Source organism: Chrysochloris asiatica, unplaced genomic scaffold (assembly GCF_000296735.1).
Source record: "Chrysochloris asiatica unplaced genomic scaffold, ChrAsi1.0 scaffold00304, whole genome shotgun sequence".
NCBI lineage: Eukaryota > Metazoa > Chordata > Mammalia > Afrosoricida > Chrysochloridae > Chrysochloris > Chrysochloris asiatica.
The window spans coordinates 757450-776125 of NW_006408822.1; the positions used below are offsets into that span (position 1 = coordinate 757450).

The 18676-nt window shown below is 42.5% G+C and overlaps 1 protein-coding gene across 1 annotated transcript in view; it reads left to right on the forward strand.

Moving 5' to 3' along the window:
* Positions 1-18676, forward strand: part of LOC102837176 (chromosome unknown open reading frame, human C20orf194) — a 98184-nt gene that overhangs the window by 58584 nt on the left and 20924 nt on the right. The window contains exons 18-20 of the mRNA XM_006874826.1: positions 834-992; positions 8644-8769; positions 15013-15050. Of these exons, the coding sequence (XP_006874888.1) occupies positions 834-992; positions 8644-8769; positions 15013-15050 (323 nt within the window). The remainder of the gene's footprint in view (positions 1-833; positions 993-8643; positions 8770-15012; positions 15051-18676) is intronic.

Sequence of the window (18676 nt, forward strand, 5' to 3'; positions counted from 1 at the left end):
CACTTCCACCCAGTTGGCAAATTGCTAAAAAAAAAAAAAACAACCTTGCTGTCTAAACCGGGCATTTATTGTCTCAGTCCAATCCAACATAAGGCATCCTGTTCTTATAAAGGAATTGAGAAGAGTAAAATTGCCTAATGGGTTAGGAGATTGCCGGCATGGGCAAGTTTTGGAGAGATGCTAGGGAAGTATCAGTATTTAGTAAGTACTAAGTGATCAATTTTTCATTCACAGTGCGTTTGTTCTATATTGTTTTTGTTGGGTGCCATCAAGTTGATTCTGGCTCATAGTGTACTCAGATAACAGTTGAACTGCCCTATAGGTTTTCTTAATAATAAAAAGGTAACCAGACCTTTCTCCCTCAGAGCAGTTGGTGGTTTTGATGTACCTGCCTTTTGGTTAGCAGCTGAACACACTTACCCAGTGCTCCACCTGAGCTCTTTTTTTGTTGTTCTATAAACGTTCTGAATTCTTCACCTTGACAACTTCATATTCATAGCTCTGAAGTCATTTTATGGAATGGTCGTTCAGGAAGTAGCTGCCTGGTCAGAAGGAGTCTTTCTCCTCTCTGAAGTCTGTTGGTCATGTGTTTGCCTGACCTCTTTCCCTGTGGCCAGGGTTCTTATCAGATAGTGAATCCTGAGCTCTCAGCCAGCCAAGGCCCTCCATCTTTTTCTGAAGTGCCAGGATTGCTGTCTCCTATACAGATTCACTGGGCACAAAGACTGGGAGAGTGTACTAGTCACATTTGAGTACACTAGTGAGAACTGGCTTAGTCTATAGGGCCAGACCATCAGGTGGTCCGCCGCTGAGATTGCATTTGCTATTTCCAGGTGGATGGTATACCGCCAGCTCATGGACAGCTCCGAATGTTTTCATGCTGCCCACTTCCAGAGGTACCTTTCCAGTGCCTGGGAGGCCCAGCAGAACCGCTCTGCCCGCCAGTCAGCCTTCACCCGCAAGAAGACCAGATTGCTGGTGGTGTTACAAGGGTGAGCATTAGAAGTCTATGGGGACAGTGGCATGGGAGTGGTGAGCTTGTCTTTATGAATCTGTCATGTGTCGCAAACCTGGGGCACAGAGCAAACTACATAGGAGCTTGGCAGTGTCTAATTGACCAAAGACTTCCTGTTGTCATCCAACAAGAGTGACTGGTGTAGCTTGCATACAACTTTAAAGTTTGGCTTAAAGACGGGAAACTGGGGAGGAGGTTTTTTTTGCTAATTCTGGTAACAATAGTGACCCTTGGACCTCTTCCTTCAGCATCTAGATAAGGTGGCTTGTGTCTCACTCAGTCCTTCCTCCTGTAGAATTGCAGAGATGGCTCTATACTCTGCCACCTCCGTCCACATTGTCTCTGGGATGGCTGGTGTGGGAGGGTTTCCTCAGACCTTCAGTGAGGGGTGTGAATGGTTTGGTGGAGTGAGAATGTGTCCTTTCATGATTGTGTGTGCAACTATTAAAGTTCCTGTGTGCACAGAATTATGGGCGTGAGACATGGGAGGGCAGGTTTGACAGAGTGGTAGCATGGCTCCCAGGACCCCAGCAGTAGGGGGCTTCCGTTGCCTATTTTAAGGGAGGAGTCCCATGCAGGTCAGTTACCACCCCAAGTCTAGAGGGGAACTTGCCAGGTCAGAGAAAACATGGACTATGCTTTTCAATCATGTCATTATGATAAGTAGTAATAATAAAGACACTTTTGACAGTCCTCATAAAGTACTTTTGTGCTATGCTGTGTTTTTTTTGTGCTCATAATAATTAGCATTTGCGATTGGTTAGCTGCTTCCAGTAAAGAATGGGCCCAGATCCAAAGCCCTGTTTAGTCTCCTGGGTGTGGTGATGAGAACTGGAGCAAAACTGGGCCAGTGGTCCAAAGGAAGAAGGTGTGACAGGTAGTGGGACTGTGCACCCTGCTAGGCCATCATTCATTTTCCTCAGCCCTTATTCTCCCACCCTACCTCAGGCTTCCCTTCTTTTAGCCCTTTAGTCCTACTTATGGGCCAAGGTTGCAAAGCCACAGAGGAAAAAGAAACCACTTGTTTTATTTTGATTTTCCATCACTTCTAATGGTCAAAGGAATAGGTTGGCTCAGCTTCATCACCACCTGCTCCTGCCAGAATTGGGAATGTGGACCTAGAAGTGGATTTGGCAGCTTGATAATGTGTAGCTGAGGTCATTTCCATCTTCCTTTACTTCCAGGGGCATTCTTAATCCCTCATCTCTGACTTTACCAATCTGCAGAAGTGTCAGCTGACGCAGCTGCTTCTGGACTACAAGGACAGTTTATGACCAGCCCACTCTTGTACTCTCATTGCCAGCCTTTGCCCAGCCTCAGCCTCAGGACCCTGGGACCTCAGATGTCCTGAAGGACTCGAGTCAGACTGTCAGCTGAATGCTATGACTCCTCCCTGAAGCGTGTCCAGGCTGGACCCACTGTCTTAGGGTTCAGCAGGAGCCTGGGGCAGCCTACTTTGTAACAGGTCTGTCTCCTTGGGGCTGAACTTTCTAACTCATTATTGAAATTATTGCTGCAGAAGACCCCAAAGGCTTCACAAATTTCTAATTTTACTCCCTGAATGTGGCTCTAATCATCATTTGTAGAATTCTTTTGGGGGAAACCTGAGGTACAGGGTAGACTTTTGTTTGCCCCAAGACTAGCTCTGTTCTATTTGACATTCTGCAGCAGTGTGGGACGTGATGTTGAGCTTGACATCAAGTGTAGCTGTTGTTTAAAAAAAATTTGAATCAGTATATTTGAATCAATTTTGAGATGAAAAAAAATTGAGAAATGGAGGCCAGATGAGTGGTTGTGGGGGTTAGAGATGCTGTTGTTGTTAGTCGAGTCGTTTCCGACTCGTAGCACAGCCCTATACACTACAGAACAGAACACTGCCTGGTCCTGCACTATCATTACAGTTGTTACGCTTGAGCCTGTTATTGCTGCCTGTGTCAGTCCATCTCATTGGATCACTTTAACAAGCAGGATATCCTTCTGCAGGGAATGATCCCTCCTGATAACATGTCCAAAGTATGACAGACGAAGTCTCACTATCCTGGCTTCTTTTTTTTTCAATACGGTCCTGTCTTCTAAGGGGCATTCTGGCTGTACTTCTTTCTTCCAACACAGATTTGTTTGTGCTTCTGGCAGTCCATGGTACTTTTAATATTTTTCTCTGACATCATGATTCAAATGCATCGACTTTTTTACAGTTTTCCTTATTCAAAGCTCAACTTCATTTGGGTTAGTTTGACTTGGGTTAGTTGCACCTTAGTTCTCAAACTGATGTTTCCTCTGGAACACTTTAAAGAACTCTTGTGCAGCCGATTTGTGTAATGCAGTATGTCATTTGATTTCTTGACTGCCGCTCCCATGAGCATTGATTGTGAGTTCAAAAACCCTGTGGGAGCCATGTCTTGACTTCCCCTGGCTTCACAAAGGGGAAAGAGACTCAAACTCAAAATCAGCAGATTCCTATGAGATGGAGGTCAGACGTGCTTCCACTCTACAACCTTCTTTAACCCTACTCTGATATCAGCCATCCCTTCCACAACACTCTGCTTCACATCTGGGTTCAATAATCCATTGCAGTGGCCACAAAAAACTCATAGTAAGGCTCACGATTATAGGATTTATTAGGGAAGTGAACAGGAAACAATTCAGGATCAAAGCCAACTTGGGGGGAAGCAGTTCTCTAGTCAGGAACGCCTCTTGTGTGCCATACTGCAGGCTCACCTCACTCTTTGTCTTCAGCCTCTCAGCCATTTATCCCCTTGATCTCTGTCGCAACCCATGGGCCTAGAGTCCACAGCTGCTCCGTCTCTCCATGCCGCTGCCTCTGCCATCATCTCTGTCTCTGCTGTTTCCCTAGGTAGGGATCTCATGCTCCAATCATGCTCTTCCTTCTTGATGGTCCTAGGATTTTCAGTCTCTGCTTCTGAGATGACTCCTTTTAAACCAAGCTGGAAGGCAAAGCTAACCAATCCCAACCTTAAAGCCCTGTATACCTTATTTGCATGGTCCTATCCGACTCGAAGGCACTTAACAACAACAACAACAACAACCCAATCACTTGGTAGAAGAGAAATTAAGACATCGTATCCAGTAAATTCAAGGTACCACAGTGGAGTTTAGAGATGGGGGTCAGGAAGTGAGTGTGGTTTTAAAGGGCAGTATAAGGGTGTTAGGACTATTTAGTATCTTGATTGTGGTGGTGGATACAGTTGCCAAGTTGATTCCAACTCGTAGTGGCCTTATTAGGACAGTAGAACTGCTTCCTGTCATGTCTGAGACTGGAAATCCGTACAAGAACAAGACAGCCTCTTCTTTCTCCCATGGAGGGACTGGTGGACTTGAACAGCTAACCTTCTGATTAGCAGCCCAACACTTAATCCACAGCACCACCAGAGTGCCTTATAGGAATATACACAGGCAATGAAATTATATAGACTTAAGTCCTGGTATGGCGCTATGGGTTAATGCGCCAGATTACAAAGCTGTTTGAACTGCAAGGTCGGTGGCTCAAGCTCACCAGCTGCTCCTCGGAAACCCTATACTGGGTCACTGTGGGTCGGAACTGACTCTATGGCACTTAACAACAGCAGTGTACACACAGATATACATACAAATGAATATAAATAAAACTGAGGAAATCTGAATTTGAAAACATTCATTTTAAGGAATTGTTTGGTGGAGAACTGTACATGGAGCATCCATGAGTTAGAATTGACTCACTAGCAACAGATTTGGCTGTTTTATTGTATTTGTTGTTACCATGGAGTGTTTTAAAATAGTCTTTTAAATGATTTACACTAAAAAGCGAATATCTCTCAAAAAAGAAATTGAATTAATGTCAAATATGTGCCCAATCAAGTAATAGGCTTAAATTGCAAACATAAAACAGCCCAAAGGAGACGTGAATGGAACCTCTGTTGTTTCAGAGGAAAGAAAGGTAGTGTCTTGCTGAGTTTTGTTTGGGTTTGTTTTTTGTTTTTATTTTTAATAAAGAGTGCTGAAACAGGCAAACAAGAAAAACCAGTGTTTTGCCTGAATCATAAAATAGGGGCAGGTTAGCCAAAACGGCTGGACACAAACTGGCAACTGGAGGGTAGTGCTTCCTTGTGTGCTGAGGCCTGCCTCCCCCACCCCCCACAATATGGAGGCAAACTGCCCCCACCCAGCCACCCTGCCCGTGACCCCATGATGCTGTTGATACAGTAGGGGCTGCTGAAGAAAGCAGGGTAGAGTAGAGGCTTCCTCTTTGTTTTTGACCTTTAGATTCTTTCCCATGAATGTTTTTTATTTTTTTTAATTATGTTAAGATATATGTAACAAAAAGGTTACCATTTTAAATTATACAATTCAGTTTCATTAATTATATTTGCCAGGCTATGCTAACATCACCACAGTCCATTTCCAAAAGTTTTTCATTGCCCCAATCAGGAATTTCTTCTGTAACTCCCTAGTTACCCTTCCTCCCTGCCCTTGTTAACCACTAATAAACTCTTATCTCTGTGTGTTTATAAGTGCTGTCGAGTCAGTTCCAACCCATAGCGACCCTGTGTAGGGTTCTGAGGAGAGACTGGTGAGCTTGAACTGCCAACCTTGCAGTTCACACCGACTCTGCAGTCCAGCGCACTAACTCACAGCATCATACCAGGGCTCCAGATATTTCATATAAGTGAGATTATATAATATTTGTCCTTTTGTGGCTGACTTTTCTTTCACTCAACATGATGTTTTCAAGGTTCATACATGTCATAACATGTATCAGATTTTTGTTTCTCTTTATGGCTGAGTAATAAGCCATTGTAGGTATGGTACCACATTTTGTTTATTCATTCATCTATTCATAGATACTTGAATTGTTTATACCTTTTGGCTAATGTGCTTAATGCTGCTGTGAATATTGGTTTACAAGTATCTGTTTGAATTCCTCCTTTCAGACCTTTTCAGTATATACTTAGGAGTGGAATTCTGGGTCATATGGTAATTCTGGTGTGGCACTGTGGATTAATGCATCAGACTGCAAAGTTGTTTGAACTGCAGGGTCGGTGGTTCAAGCTCACCAGCTGCTCCTTGGAAACCCTATACAGGGTTGCTATGGGTTGGCATCAACTCAATGGCACTTAACAACAACAACAAACATGGTAATTCTGTGCTTAGCTCTTTGAGGAACTACCAAGTTGTTTTCCATAGTGACTATACCATTATACATTCCCTTTTGGGCTCCCTCTTAATGAGTAGACTGAATGGCTGTGTGCCTCCTCTTGCTGCCCATAGGCTTCTGGCTGCAGTGTCCAGATGCATTGGCCTCTCATGGGTGAGCCTGGGGTCTGATTTCACTGTAACCTTTTCCATCTTTTCTAAGGAGAAGCCTATTGTATTAAATTGACCAACCTCAAATTAATTGTATTAAATTGACCAAAGCGTGTCTTTGTACTACACTAAGAAATGAGAGTGTATACTCTTATACTGAACTTGTAAAATGAAAGGCCCCAAATAGTTTTGTTTTTTTAAAGAAGAGGACAAAAGCTAATGAATGCTAAGGAGCAACCCTGTGGCACTTAATCATGTTGACTCTATGAAGCATCATCAGGGAGCAAGAAGAGCTTATTCATGCAGCTTATCTAGTGCTGGGCAGTGTGTTCGTGTGGGGCGCTTTTCTGGCACCCAGGCCCAACTAGGCACTGCAGAGTTAGGGGAAAGAGCCTCACATGGTCACACACACATGCCTGTGCACGAGGAGAAGCCTGTTTGAGAATCCAGGACACATTCTGTTCTTTACAGAAGCACTACTGGTTGGTCAGAACCAAAAAAAAAAAGCCACTGCTGTCAACTCCTAGTGACCCTATACAATAAAGTAGAAGTACCCATGGGCTTTCTAAGGCTGTATGTTTTTCTGAAAGTAGACTGCCATATCTTTGTCCCTGACAGAGTGGCTGGTAGTTTCGAATCATCGACCTTTCATTTAGCAGCCTAGTGCTTAACCATAGCACTACCAAGTTTCTCTGACCTGGAGAGGAAGTCGGTAAACATTGTAGATGAGTTGTTTGTAGAAACTCAGTGTATGGCTTAGGCCATACCTATCCTTCCACCCACTGGCCTGCCAAGGGCACAGGTTAGGAACTAGGCCCACCTGATCAGCAAGCCTCTTTATCCAGTTTGCATTCCTTCCATAGGATCAGATGTTTTGGGTCAACTGGAAAAATGTTCTCCACAATATGAAGAGGATGGACTCCCTCTTAGAACAACCAGGGGCCTACTTGGGTTGAATGCCCAATTCATTAATCTACCATGCTTCAGGCACCAAAGATTACAGCACTGAGCAGTCGCCTTACATTCTCACTGGGGGAAAGACAATAAGCAAATAAATGAGTACAGCACAACTAGCAGATAATCAGTGCTGTGGAGCAAAGTTAGCGGGGTGTAAGTAGAAAGCAAGAAAGGGAGGGCTGCTGTTTCACATAGGGAGCATAGAACGCCTGTCTCCTAAAAGGCAATTTGAGCAGAGAGAGCAAGCCGTGTTCTGAGGAAGAACATTGCAGGCAGAGGAACAGTGATTGCAAAGGTAGGAGCATGCCTGGAGTGTTCAGGGAACAGCTCAGAGTAGACTCAGGGAAAGATTGGAAGGAAATGAGCCCTTCCCCTGTTTTATGGGAGTCTGTTCACAGAGAGCTGTGTGGGTCATCAGGAGGGCTTTGACTTTCCTAAAAGGGTGGAGCCCCCCCTAAAGGATTTTGAGCAAAAGAGTGACATGTTCTGACTGTAGATTTAGAGGCTTCTTCTGGCTTCTGTGCTGAAAACAGATTGAAGCGAGGCAAAGTTAGCAGGGAAGCCAGTAAAAAGGCTATTGGATTGATCTCAAGAGACGTACAGTCAGGACCAAGAGGTAGCTGTGGGAATATGAGCAGTAAGTCTATTCTAATTATATTTTGAAGATAAAGATGGCAGAATATGCTGATGGATTAGACTTGTGAAACAAGAGAGAAAATGGAGTCAAATAAGATTAAGCCAATCTTTTGATCTAGCAACTGAAAGAATAGAATCCCCTTGAGAGAGGGACAAAGTCTTGGGAAAGCAGTAGGCATGGGTCATGAAAATATTAGGTTCTAAGTGAAGAATATCAAATTGGATCTGTGTATCTGGAGTTTGGAGGGAGTCCAGGCAAGAGATACGAATGCGAATGGTATTTGACATTTATCTGCTGATCTGCAGAGGTACCTGATGATTTCCCTTTTCTCACTTGCCTGTGTGTTCTGTGAGTTGAAAAGAGGAAAGAGCTATTAAAGAAAGTAGAGGCCAAGGCAGGAGTTTCTAACTTGATTTCAAAAAAAGACCTAAGTAGGACTGTGAGTCCCAACCTCGGAGACCCAGGGTTACCTACAGGTTTCCTTTAGACATAGAGGATATGGCTCTTGTACTCATAACTTGCACAGTTATGAAGAGTACAGGAACTCTGGAATGGAGAATTGTGTGTAGACTTCAGGGGCTCTAAATCATAATGTGAGGTCACACAGGAGAGAAGCAAGTAACCCAGCAACAGGCTTTGCCTTTTGGTTTTCCTTCCACCCTTGCTCACTCAACCATACAGTGTGCCTCTCTTTTCCCAATCAGCCTCTAATCATTCCCTTTTTTTCCCCCAGCTATACAGATGTTATTGATGTTGTCCAGGCCCTGCAGACCCATCCAGACTCAACTGTCAAGTCCTCCTTCACCATTGGTGCTATCACAGTATGTGTGGAGCCCCTGAGTTGCTACATGGAGCACAGGTAATACTTAGGACTACTTCCAGCCCACAGGATGTGTATTGACATATATAGAAAGAGAATTTTCTCCCACTCACCAGAAGGAAACATCTTTATAGTGTGTTTCTGTTAGGGATGCATCAGTATACCTTGTATGTAATCGATGGTTAATTATTCTTCCACTAGTGTGAGGTTCTCAAAAGACCCATTTAGACTAGCACCTTCCTTTTGTGCACTGTAAAGTTGTCCATCTAGGACAGTGGGACTTGGAATAGATTCTCTCAGAAAAGATGGTTGCATGACTGTCTTTTCCTCTTTACTCAGGGGAGGGATCTTGTCTCAAGGCCTTTAGAGTATCTCACAAATATTTTCTCATGTTGTTAAACCATCTTATCTCAGTTAATGACATTTATTCACACTTCTGATAGAATGAGTGTCACTTTGGAAGTAATATAGCAGCAGCAAAGAAAATTGGGTTATAATTCACCCACAGTTTTACCAATTCAATGTAACTATTACAATTTTTGTGAATTTCTTTCTGGAATTTTTTATACTGTGGTATATGTATTTTGTATCCTTTTTCCAAGATTGGCATATAAACATTTTATGTGGTGCTATAGGCAGTTCAAACCTACCAGCTGCTCCTTGGAAACCCTGTACAAGGTCACCATAAGTTGGTCATTGTGTTGTTGTTAAGTGCTATTGAGTTGGTTCCAACTCATAGCAACCCTGTTTAGAGTTTCCGAGGAGCAGCTGGTGGGTTTGAATAGCCGACCTTGTGGCTCTCAGTCCAGTGTTGCTCCTGCAGCACCACACCAGGAGTCCATATCTATATCTATCTATCTATCTATCTATATCTATATCTATCTGTCTATCTGTCTATATATATATATATATACCACTGGTAGCATAGTGGTTACAAATCAAGCTGAGAACCACAAGGTCAGCAGTTCGAAACTGCTAGCTGCTCCGTGGGAGAACGATGAGGCGTTCTGCTCCCGTAAAGATTAACAGCCTCGGAAACCCTGTGCAGGGTCGCTATGAGTCGGAACCGACTCCATGGCACATAACAACAACAACAACATATATATAAAATGATGATTACGTAACTCTGGATTTACTATAAATATCATTGAGTTGTACACATTAAATGAGTGAATTTCATGATATACAGATTATACTTCAACAAAGCTGTTAAATTTTTAACAATCAGAGGAAAACGGAGCTAACAAAAATTGATGGAAAATGAACTTCAGAACTCTAGAAAGAAAATAAAGTTTGCAGTAAAATCACTGTGGAAATGAGAATCTCATTTGAAGTAACAGAGACACTGCTGTAACTTGAGTCTTTGTCAAAGAACATCAAGCTTGAGAAAATAAAGTGAAGAGGAAATAGGCAAAGAAATGAATGCCACGTGAGAAAAAGAGAGTACAGACTTAGCTTTTATGAGTGCAAGAACCATTTCTGTGCATACTTGATACATACTATGTGCTCACAAAATAACTGTTGACTAAAAGAGTGCTTCAACTTATATTAGGATGTCAAAAAGCCTAAGTCAACAAATCAAAATTTACCCATTTTCTAGATATTGATGATAAATTTCCTAATTTTCTTCTGAATTCCTTCATGAAAGTAATTTTTTGTAGTGGTTTTCTAATGCTCTGTTGAAAATTTAATGGTTCTCCCATGGTGCATATAAAATAGATAATTCAAGAATAGAAAATTATTAAAGTTAAGTCCATTCAATTAAAAAAAATGGCTAGGTGACCAACCAACTTTAATACATCAAAAAAATGGTCACAGCTTAAGCATCTCTTCCTTCTGTCAAACTGGTGGTCTGTTTCATACTCTTTGAATTTGGACTTGATTGTGTGACTTGTTTCGGTCAATGGGACATAAGGAAAATGAACAAGCAGAGACATGAAAAGCACTTACATGTTAGTCCTGTCCCCTTGCTGAAACCATTATATGAAGAAGCCTGAATTTAACTGCTGGAGGATGAGAGACCATTTGGAGAGAGAGGCCCCGGGAATCCCAGATATAACTGTCATTCTAGCTAGAACCCCACATGTACATTTTGGATATTTAGTCACAGATGAGCTGCCCTAGACCAAAAGAACTGCCAAGCCAACCCACAAAATCATGAAAAATAATAAATTGTCACTTAGTTTTGGGGTGATTTATTACAAGGCAGGAATCCTTATGTGGTGTAAAAGGTTAATACAGATGGCTGCTAACCAGAAGATTGGTAGTTTGAATCTACCCAGAGATGCCTTGGAAGGAAGTCCTAGTAATCTATTTTTGGAAAATCATCCATGTGTGTGTGTGTGTTTGTATAGGTATGTATGTATATGTGTGTGTGTGTATATAGTATAATATATTCTGTTGTTGTCGAGTTGGTTCTGACTCATATTTATCCATCTGTTTAGGGTTTCCTGTTTAGCCTCATCTTTCCCCTGTGGAGCAACTAGCAGACTCAAACCATGAACCTTTCAGTTTGTACTCCAATGCTTATAATATGGAGCCCCCGTGCTCCTATATAGCTACATATTTTTCCCTTCCTTTCCACCCCTGGTAACCATCATAGAATGTTTCTTTTAACATGAAAACTTTTCATAACTTCTTAACAACAGTGACCTCATACAATATTTGTCTTTTTGTGATTGACTCATTTCACTCATAACATCATGTTATGTTTCTCAGATTCAGCATGATTCCTCAGCATTGCATAGTATTCCATTGTGTATGTACCCAAGTTTGTTTAACCATTCTTCTGATGATGAGCATTTAGATTGTCTCCATCTTTCTGCTATTGTAAATAGTGCTGCAATGAACATAGATGTGCATATATCTATTCATACCATGACTCTTATTTCTTGAAGATGTATACCAAGTAGAGGGATTGCTGGGTCATAAAGCAACTTTTTGAGAATACTCCATACCATTTTGCACAGTAGTTGCATCATTGTACAGTCCCACCAGCAGTGTAGGAAGGTTCCCGTCTCTCTACACCCTTGCCAGCATCTGTTGTTTTCTGTTTGTTTGTTTTAATTTTGTTTGTAATGCTGAGGTAAGATGATATTTCATTTTTGTTTTGATTTGTATCTAAGTGGGAGTGCTGTGACTCCATAGGATAAACACTGGACTTTGAACCAAAGCATTAGTGGTTCAAGCCCATCTGCTGCTCCAAAGGAAAAAGATGAGGCTTTCTACTCCTGCAAAGATTTTTAAACACTCACAAACCCTATACAGGGTCTCTGAGAGTTGGAACTGATTTAATGGCACTTAACAACAACAATAATTGCTAATGATCATATTTCTTCATATGTTTCTCATCTTCCTATGTCTTCTTTGGTGAAGTATCTGTTCAAGTCCTCTGCCCATTTTCTAGTTGGATTGTTTGTCTTTTTCTTGTTGAGGTGTTGATGTGTTCTATAAATTTTAGCAAGTAGTCTGATGCATCATTGCCAAAAAATTTTCCGTCTGTGAGTTCTCTTTTTATTCATTTGGTGAAATCTTTTGCTGTACCTAAATGTCTTCATTTTTAGGAGCTCTCAGTCATCTGTGTTGTCTTCTGCTGTTTGTGTGTTTTCAACTGTGTTTGATAGTGTATATGCCATATATTAGGGTCCTAAGTTTGTCCCTGTTTTTTCACTAAAGATCTTTATAGTTTCTAGGATCTGCATTTAGGTCTTTGAGCCACATTGTTTGTTTTTGCATATGGTGTGAGATATGAGTCTTGTTTCATTCTTCTGCAAATACATTTCCAGTTTTGCCACTACCGTTTGTTGAAGAGACTGTCTCTTCCCCATTTACTATGTCTTTTGTCATAGGTCAAGTATGGATTTACTTCTGGGTTCTCAATTCTGTTCCATTGCTCATGTGTCTGTCATTGTACCAATACCAGCCTGTTTTGACTACAATGACTGTGTAGTAGGTTTTGAGATCAGAAAGTGAGAAGCCTCCTACTATGTTCTTTATATATATAAACCAATTTAAAGATATTTGTTTTATACACAGAGAAAACATCTAGGAAAATATATAGCAAAACGTTTAAGTGGTTTTCTCTTGTAAATGGACATTGCCTTAGAGATGGTATTGGATTAGTGGAATATCAATTGACATTTTATGGTATATACATGTATACATGCAGGAATGACAAATTGAAAAGGAATAGCATCACAACCATCATCAAAAAAAAGCATGTCAAGATCTATCTTGAAGTAGAGTATTGTCTGTGATAAGATAATAACCAAACATTTACAAGGAAGACCACTTAATACAACTATTATTCAAATTTATATAACAAACACTAATGCAAAGATGAAGAAATTAAAGATTTTTACCAACTTCTGTAGTATGAAATTGATCAAACCTGCAGCCAAGATACACTGATAATCACTGGTGATAAGAACACAAAAACTGGAAACACAAAAGGATCAGTATTTGGGAAATACAGCCTCAGTGATAGAAACAACAGCTGTAGATTGCATGACAGAATTTTGTAAGACTAACAACTTATTTGTTGCAAATACCTTTTTCAACAACAAAAATGGCAACTGTACACTTGAACCTCACCAGATAGAGTACATAGAAATCAAATTGACTATATCTGTGGAAAGAGAAGATAAATAAGCTCAAAATCATCAGTCAGAACAAGATCAGGGACCTGCTGCAGAACAGGCCATCAGATGTTCATAGGTAGGTTTAAATCATGGATGCAACAGTCAGTAAATTAAACGACATACTGCATTAGGCAGGTCTGCTCCAACAAACCTCGTTAAAATGTTCAAGAGTAAAGATGTTAGTTTGAGGACTGAGGTACACCTAACCCAAGCTACGATATTTTCAGTTGCCTCATATGCATCAGAAAGTTGGTACTGGAGAAGAATATTGAAAGTTCCATGGACTGCCAGAAGAACAAACAAATCTGTCTTGGAAGAAGTACAGCCAGAATGCTCGTAGAAACAAGGATGGTGAGACTTAGTCTTACATACTTTGAGCATGTTATCAGAAGGGATCAGTCCCTGGAGAAGGACAACATGCTTGATAGAGTAGAAGGTCAACAAAAAAGAAGATATTATGGCAGCAACAGTGGGCTCAAAGATAGCAACAGTTGTGAGGATGCCATAGGAATGGGCAGTGTTTCATTCTGGTGTGCATAAAGTTGCTATGAGTCAGAATGATTATTCTGTGTTTAACTCTGTAAGGACCACCAAACTGTTCACCACAGTGAATGCACCATTTTACATTCCCGCTAGCAATTCCCCCAGTATTTTAAGCAGCATTGATACTTACCAGCTAGACCAGCAACAATTCAGATGGGTGACTTCAGCAAGCATCCTACTTTCGGGGCAAGAAACCGTAGCTGTATGGTGCTAAGCATACCTGAGTTGCTGTATATGTGTGAGACCTTCTGAAAAAGTGTAGCCTGTTTATCTATCCTAAACCCACTCCCACTCTTCTCATTCGTTAAGTATACAGGATGGATATGAGGATGGAACCAGATGTTAAGTGCTTGTCCAGTGCCAAATCCACAGTGTTGGTGTTGTTAAATGCTGTTGAGTAGGACCTCAATAAAAGGAAGTTACTCTCTATAGTATTAGCTTTCTCCCTGGGAAGAATATTGTGGTGGTGTGGGGATTTTAAGCCACTGAGAATAGACTGAGGATTTATCTGGAGCTTGCTGCAGTGCTGCCATTGTTAAACTTAAGCACACTTTGGATCAGTCACCCCACCTCCTGCTTCACTTCCTAGTTAGCCATTTCCCTTCTCTCAGTTTCTATTTGAGTTAAGGATGAGACTAAAGTGGCACTGGGATTCGAGTACACCTAAAGGGAGTGTGTCAACCTGGTACTCAAGGTTCCTGACAGGTGAACGTAATTCCTCTCATTTTCCCTTGAGATTTCCTATTTCTCATCAGAGCAGTATCTCTTTCATAAAAGACCAGTGCGCTCTCTCTCCCCCCATCTCCTACAGTGTGGCAAGCTGGCCCAGCCCCCAGTATCCCAGTCTACCAAGAGCTGGCCACCTGGGGACTTCAAGGGGCTGCTGGCTTGGGGAACCTTTTGTTTTGAGATTAAAAATGTTTTATTTATTGGGGATCCTTTTGACTAGTCATGGCTCTCCCTCATGTTCAGTGTTACTTGTAGCTTCCCCCATCAAGTAAGTCAGCTTGCTCATCAGTGATATTCAGATTTTTGTGAAAAATAAGCAATGACAACTCTGAGATTAATGGTTTTAAAATATCTCTCTTTTTCCTCCTAGATTTCTCTTTCCTAAATGTCTTGACCAATGTTCACAAGGTAAGCAATATGCTTTACTTTCTACTGCCTGCATTTCAAATTGTATTTGGATGGAACAGACTTTTCATGTTCCTACGTACCATTCTGAAATCTAAAACAAAATTGGTTCAGGGAAAACTGTGACATATTTTACTTTTATCATATTTGAGAGGCCAGCTTCTTCCAAGAGATTGTCTCTTAATGGCAACAAATCACCATGGTAAGGCCTCTACTGAGCTGGGCCTGACTGCCCTGCCCTTCTAGCTCATATCAGTGAGTAGGTCTTTCCAGCGTTTGGATCAGCAAGATCTTCATGTACTTGTACTTCTCCTGTCCCCAGTGGGCAGAGTATGCCCAGCAGGACCTGTCTCCCTTAATACTCCCCCAGTGCACATTGGAATTTTCCACTTCTCTGATAACATTCATAAAAATCCACCTGTTCTGTAGATTGTACTCAACCTTGCTTTGTCCTGCCACCTAGCAGTTCCAAAAGCAGCACTTTTTAGTCATATTATCTATGGTGCCTGGAGATCCAGAAAGTTCCCTCCAGTATGAAATACTCATTGTTGTCAGGAGATATGCCTGGAGTCTGGGCTTCCTGAGCCAGCCCAGCAAGAAAAAAATCAGAGGGCAGAAAACAACTTAATGTACCCAGCACAGTTTTGCCCTGCTGATCCCATTGCTGGTCCACAGGGAGTGGATAACAGAGCATTCCATAGCTGTTGTCTTGGGACACAGTTTAGCTTGGTGCTTCCCAGGGGAAGAGGTTGGCCCACTCAAGCGAACAGTGTGTGTAATGGACTGCTGCACCAGGCAGCCTCAGATCCAGTTTTCAGAGATGCCTGTTGCCTTCCAGGTACTCCATTCCAAAAGAGGGAGATTGAATGGGCCCATCCACAGTATGTGCCAGAGATTAGGTAGATTATGTGGAGGTTGGGTCAAGTGGATCTGGTGACAGAATTGCTGTGGGACGTGAGGGTAGAGGAAGTCAACCACTCCTCAGAAACCCTATACAGGGTCCTTATGAATTGGAACCCACTCAGCAGCACTTAACAACAACACTGGTGACTCCAGGGTTTCTAGCTTGGAGTATTGAGAAGGCTGGTAGTACTTGTCCTTGAAATAGAAAGCATAGGAGGGGAGAGGATTGAGATGGTGTGCTCTCGATGGGACTGGGGACATGGAAGAGGAGGGGCCCAGGAGATGTTTGGCTATATGCACTCAGAACTTAGGAGGACCTTACATACATGTTTGGGAGTTATGGTCAAAGCCAAGGTGGTTGCTGCTATTAGCTAGTAGCCAGGTGTGCAGTTATAAAGAGCAAAAAGCCAGGAATGTGGGGAGAGAAAAGCCCAGGAGACTAGAGGTGAAACAGAAGAGAGAACAGCCTCAGACACTGAAGAAGGAAATACAGAGAGCTCTCTGGGGTTGATTGTTGTAGGGATATCAAGGGAAGGAAAGAAAAAAATCCAGCGGCTTTGCCAGTGTGAAGGACACTTGTAACCTCTGCAGGAAAATCAGAGTGGAGAGGTGTGGGCCAAAGCCAAGTCTGAGTGGAGTGATGGCCAGTTAGGCACTAGAGCCAGCAAGCATGGATGTTGTTGTAGGGTGTGTAGGCCAATGCAAAGAAGAAAAGAGGGATGATCACTAGAAGGGAATGATTTGCAAGAGGGAAAGATTTGCACATCCTTATTTGCTGAGGAAGGAGCCTTGGTGATGTAGTGGATTAAGCACTAGGCTGCTAACCAAAAGGTTGGTGGTTTGAATCCACCAGGCGCTCCACAGAAGAAAGATGAGATATCTGCTTCCATAAGGGTATGAAGTCTCATAAAGGCTATGGAACAGTTCTGCTGTCTGTAGGCTCACTATGAGTCAGAATCAACTCAGTGGTAGTGGGTAGGTCTGTGGTTTATTTGCTGAAGCAAAAGCCTGTGAGCTAGAGGGAAATCCAAGGCTCGATGGAGTGGGAGCCTAAAGAGGGGGCAAATGGGATTCAGAGCTCAGACCGGGAGTGAAATTGACTTAGAGAAAGCAGTGGAAAGGAAAGTGGAGGAAATGTTTGCCTCTTGCCTTATTGTTGGTTCTAGCCAGTAGTTGTAGCTAGGATTTTGCTGAACTGTCCAACCCCAGACCCTGTCTTTCTCTCCTACATGTTTGATGCCCTTTTCCCCGTCATAGTCCTTTATCCAGCATGTGACTATTGCTAAGCCCATCTTGGACTCCTTCGCACTTCTGCCCTCAGATCCTATCTGCTTTTCTGCATAAGGGACAAGCACAGATGGTCAGGCTGCCCTGGAAAAAAAGAGCCTTGGGGATGGGCTCTGTCTTCAGTGCCCATGAACCTGGGTCAAACCAAGAGAAAAGTCCCTTTTAGCCTGATCCCTTTTACCAACACAGACTGCATTCTCACTAGCACTTACTTGGTTGATGGGCTCTGCCATCAGTAGACAAGCACTTCCAAGTCTTTGCTCCCTTCATGAGTCAGGTTCCCTGATTTCTTGCTTTTAACAATAAAGGATTATTCTACAGTGAGAAAAGAACTGTGTTACAGGACTGAAATGATGTGTGCCAAAGAAATCTGAGGACTTGGAAGCAATCTTCATCATAAACAGCAAGCAAGTCTCTTAACAGTGGCTTGAAGCAGTGAAGAGATTTTACCACCTTGCCATGCTTTTAGAAGTATCTGTAGATAGACAAAGGAGCTCTGGTAACATAGTGGTTACAAATCGGGTTGCTAATCTCAGGGTCAGCCGTTCGAAACTGCCAGCTGTTCCACAAGGAGAAAGATGAGGCCTTCTGCTCCCGTAAAGATTTATAGCCCCCCAAACTCTATGCAGGGTCGCTATGAGTCAGAACCGACTCCAAGGCCGCTATAAATAGACAAAGGAGTCCTGGTGTGGCACTGTGGGCCTCAGACTGCAAAGTCATTTGAACTGCAAGGTTGGTGGTTCAAGCTCACCAGTTGCTCCTTGGAAACCCTATACATGGTCTCTGTGGGTCAGAATCAACTCAACAATCCTTATCAACAACAACATAGCTAGACAAAAGTCAATTTTGTGTTCTACTGGGTTGCTAGAAGCCTTTAATCCTAGGATGATCTGACAGCCCTTGAGGATGTTTCTCTTCTCTTGGGAATGTGCCAGGTCAGGCTGCCTGCTTAGTCACAGCCCAATCTGGTGAGTTGTCGGCCAAACCTGGGCATCCACTCCTTGTTACAGAAGAGAAGGAAGCTCCAGGCCCAAACAAGATGAAACTGCCCACCCCAGCCTCTTCACCCTGTGCTCCAGATAACTGTCGTACCTGCTTCATAGATGGCATTTCCTCTTGGCAAGTGTCAGTTTACTTAGCTGGCCTAAGGAATGCTAGAGATAATCCTCTTGCTTGTTTCCCTACAAGTCAAAGCCCCTTTTCTCTGCCCAATTCCTGACCTAGAATTCCAACCTCAAAGGATTTCTCCACATGGTACTCATGCTATAGACAGGACTTTGGGCAAGCTGACTGTCAGAGGCCCAGGCCTTCTTGAGGGTGGACCTGGCCTGTGCTTGTGACCCTCCTATGTGCTGCTTGAATTAGCATGTTTGCATTAGCCTGACTCTACAGTTGTTTGCCCAGAAATGTACCAAACAAGAGTCCAAAGGCTTTTATAG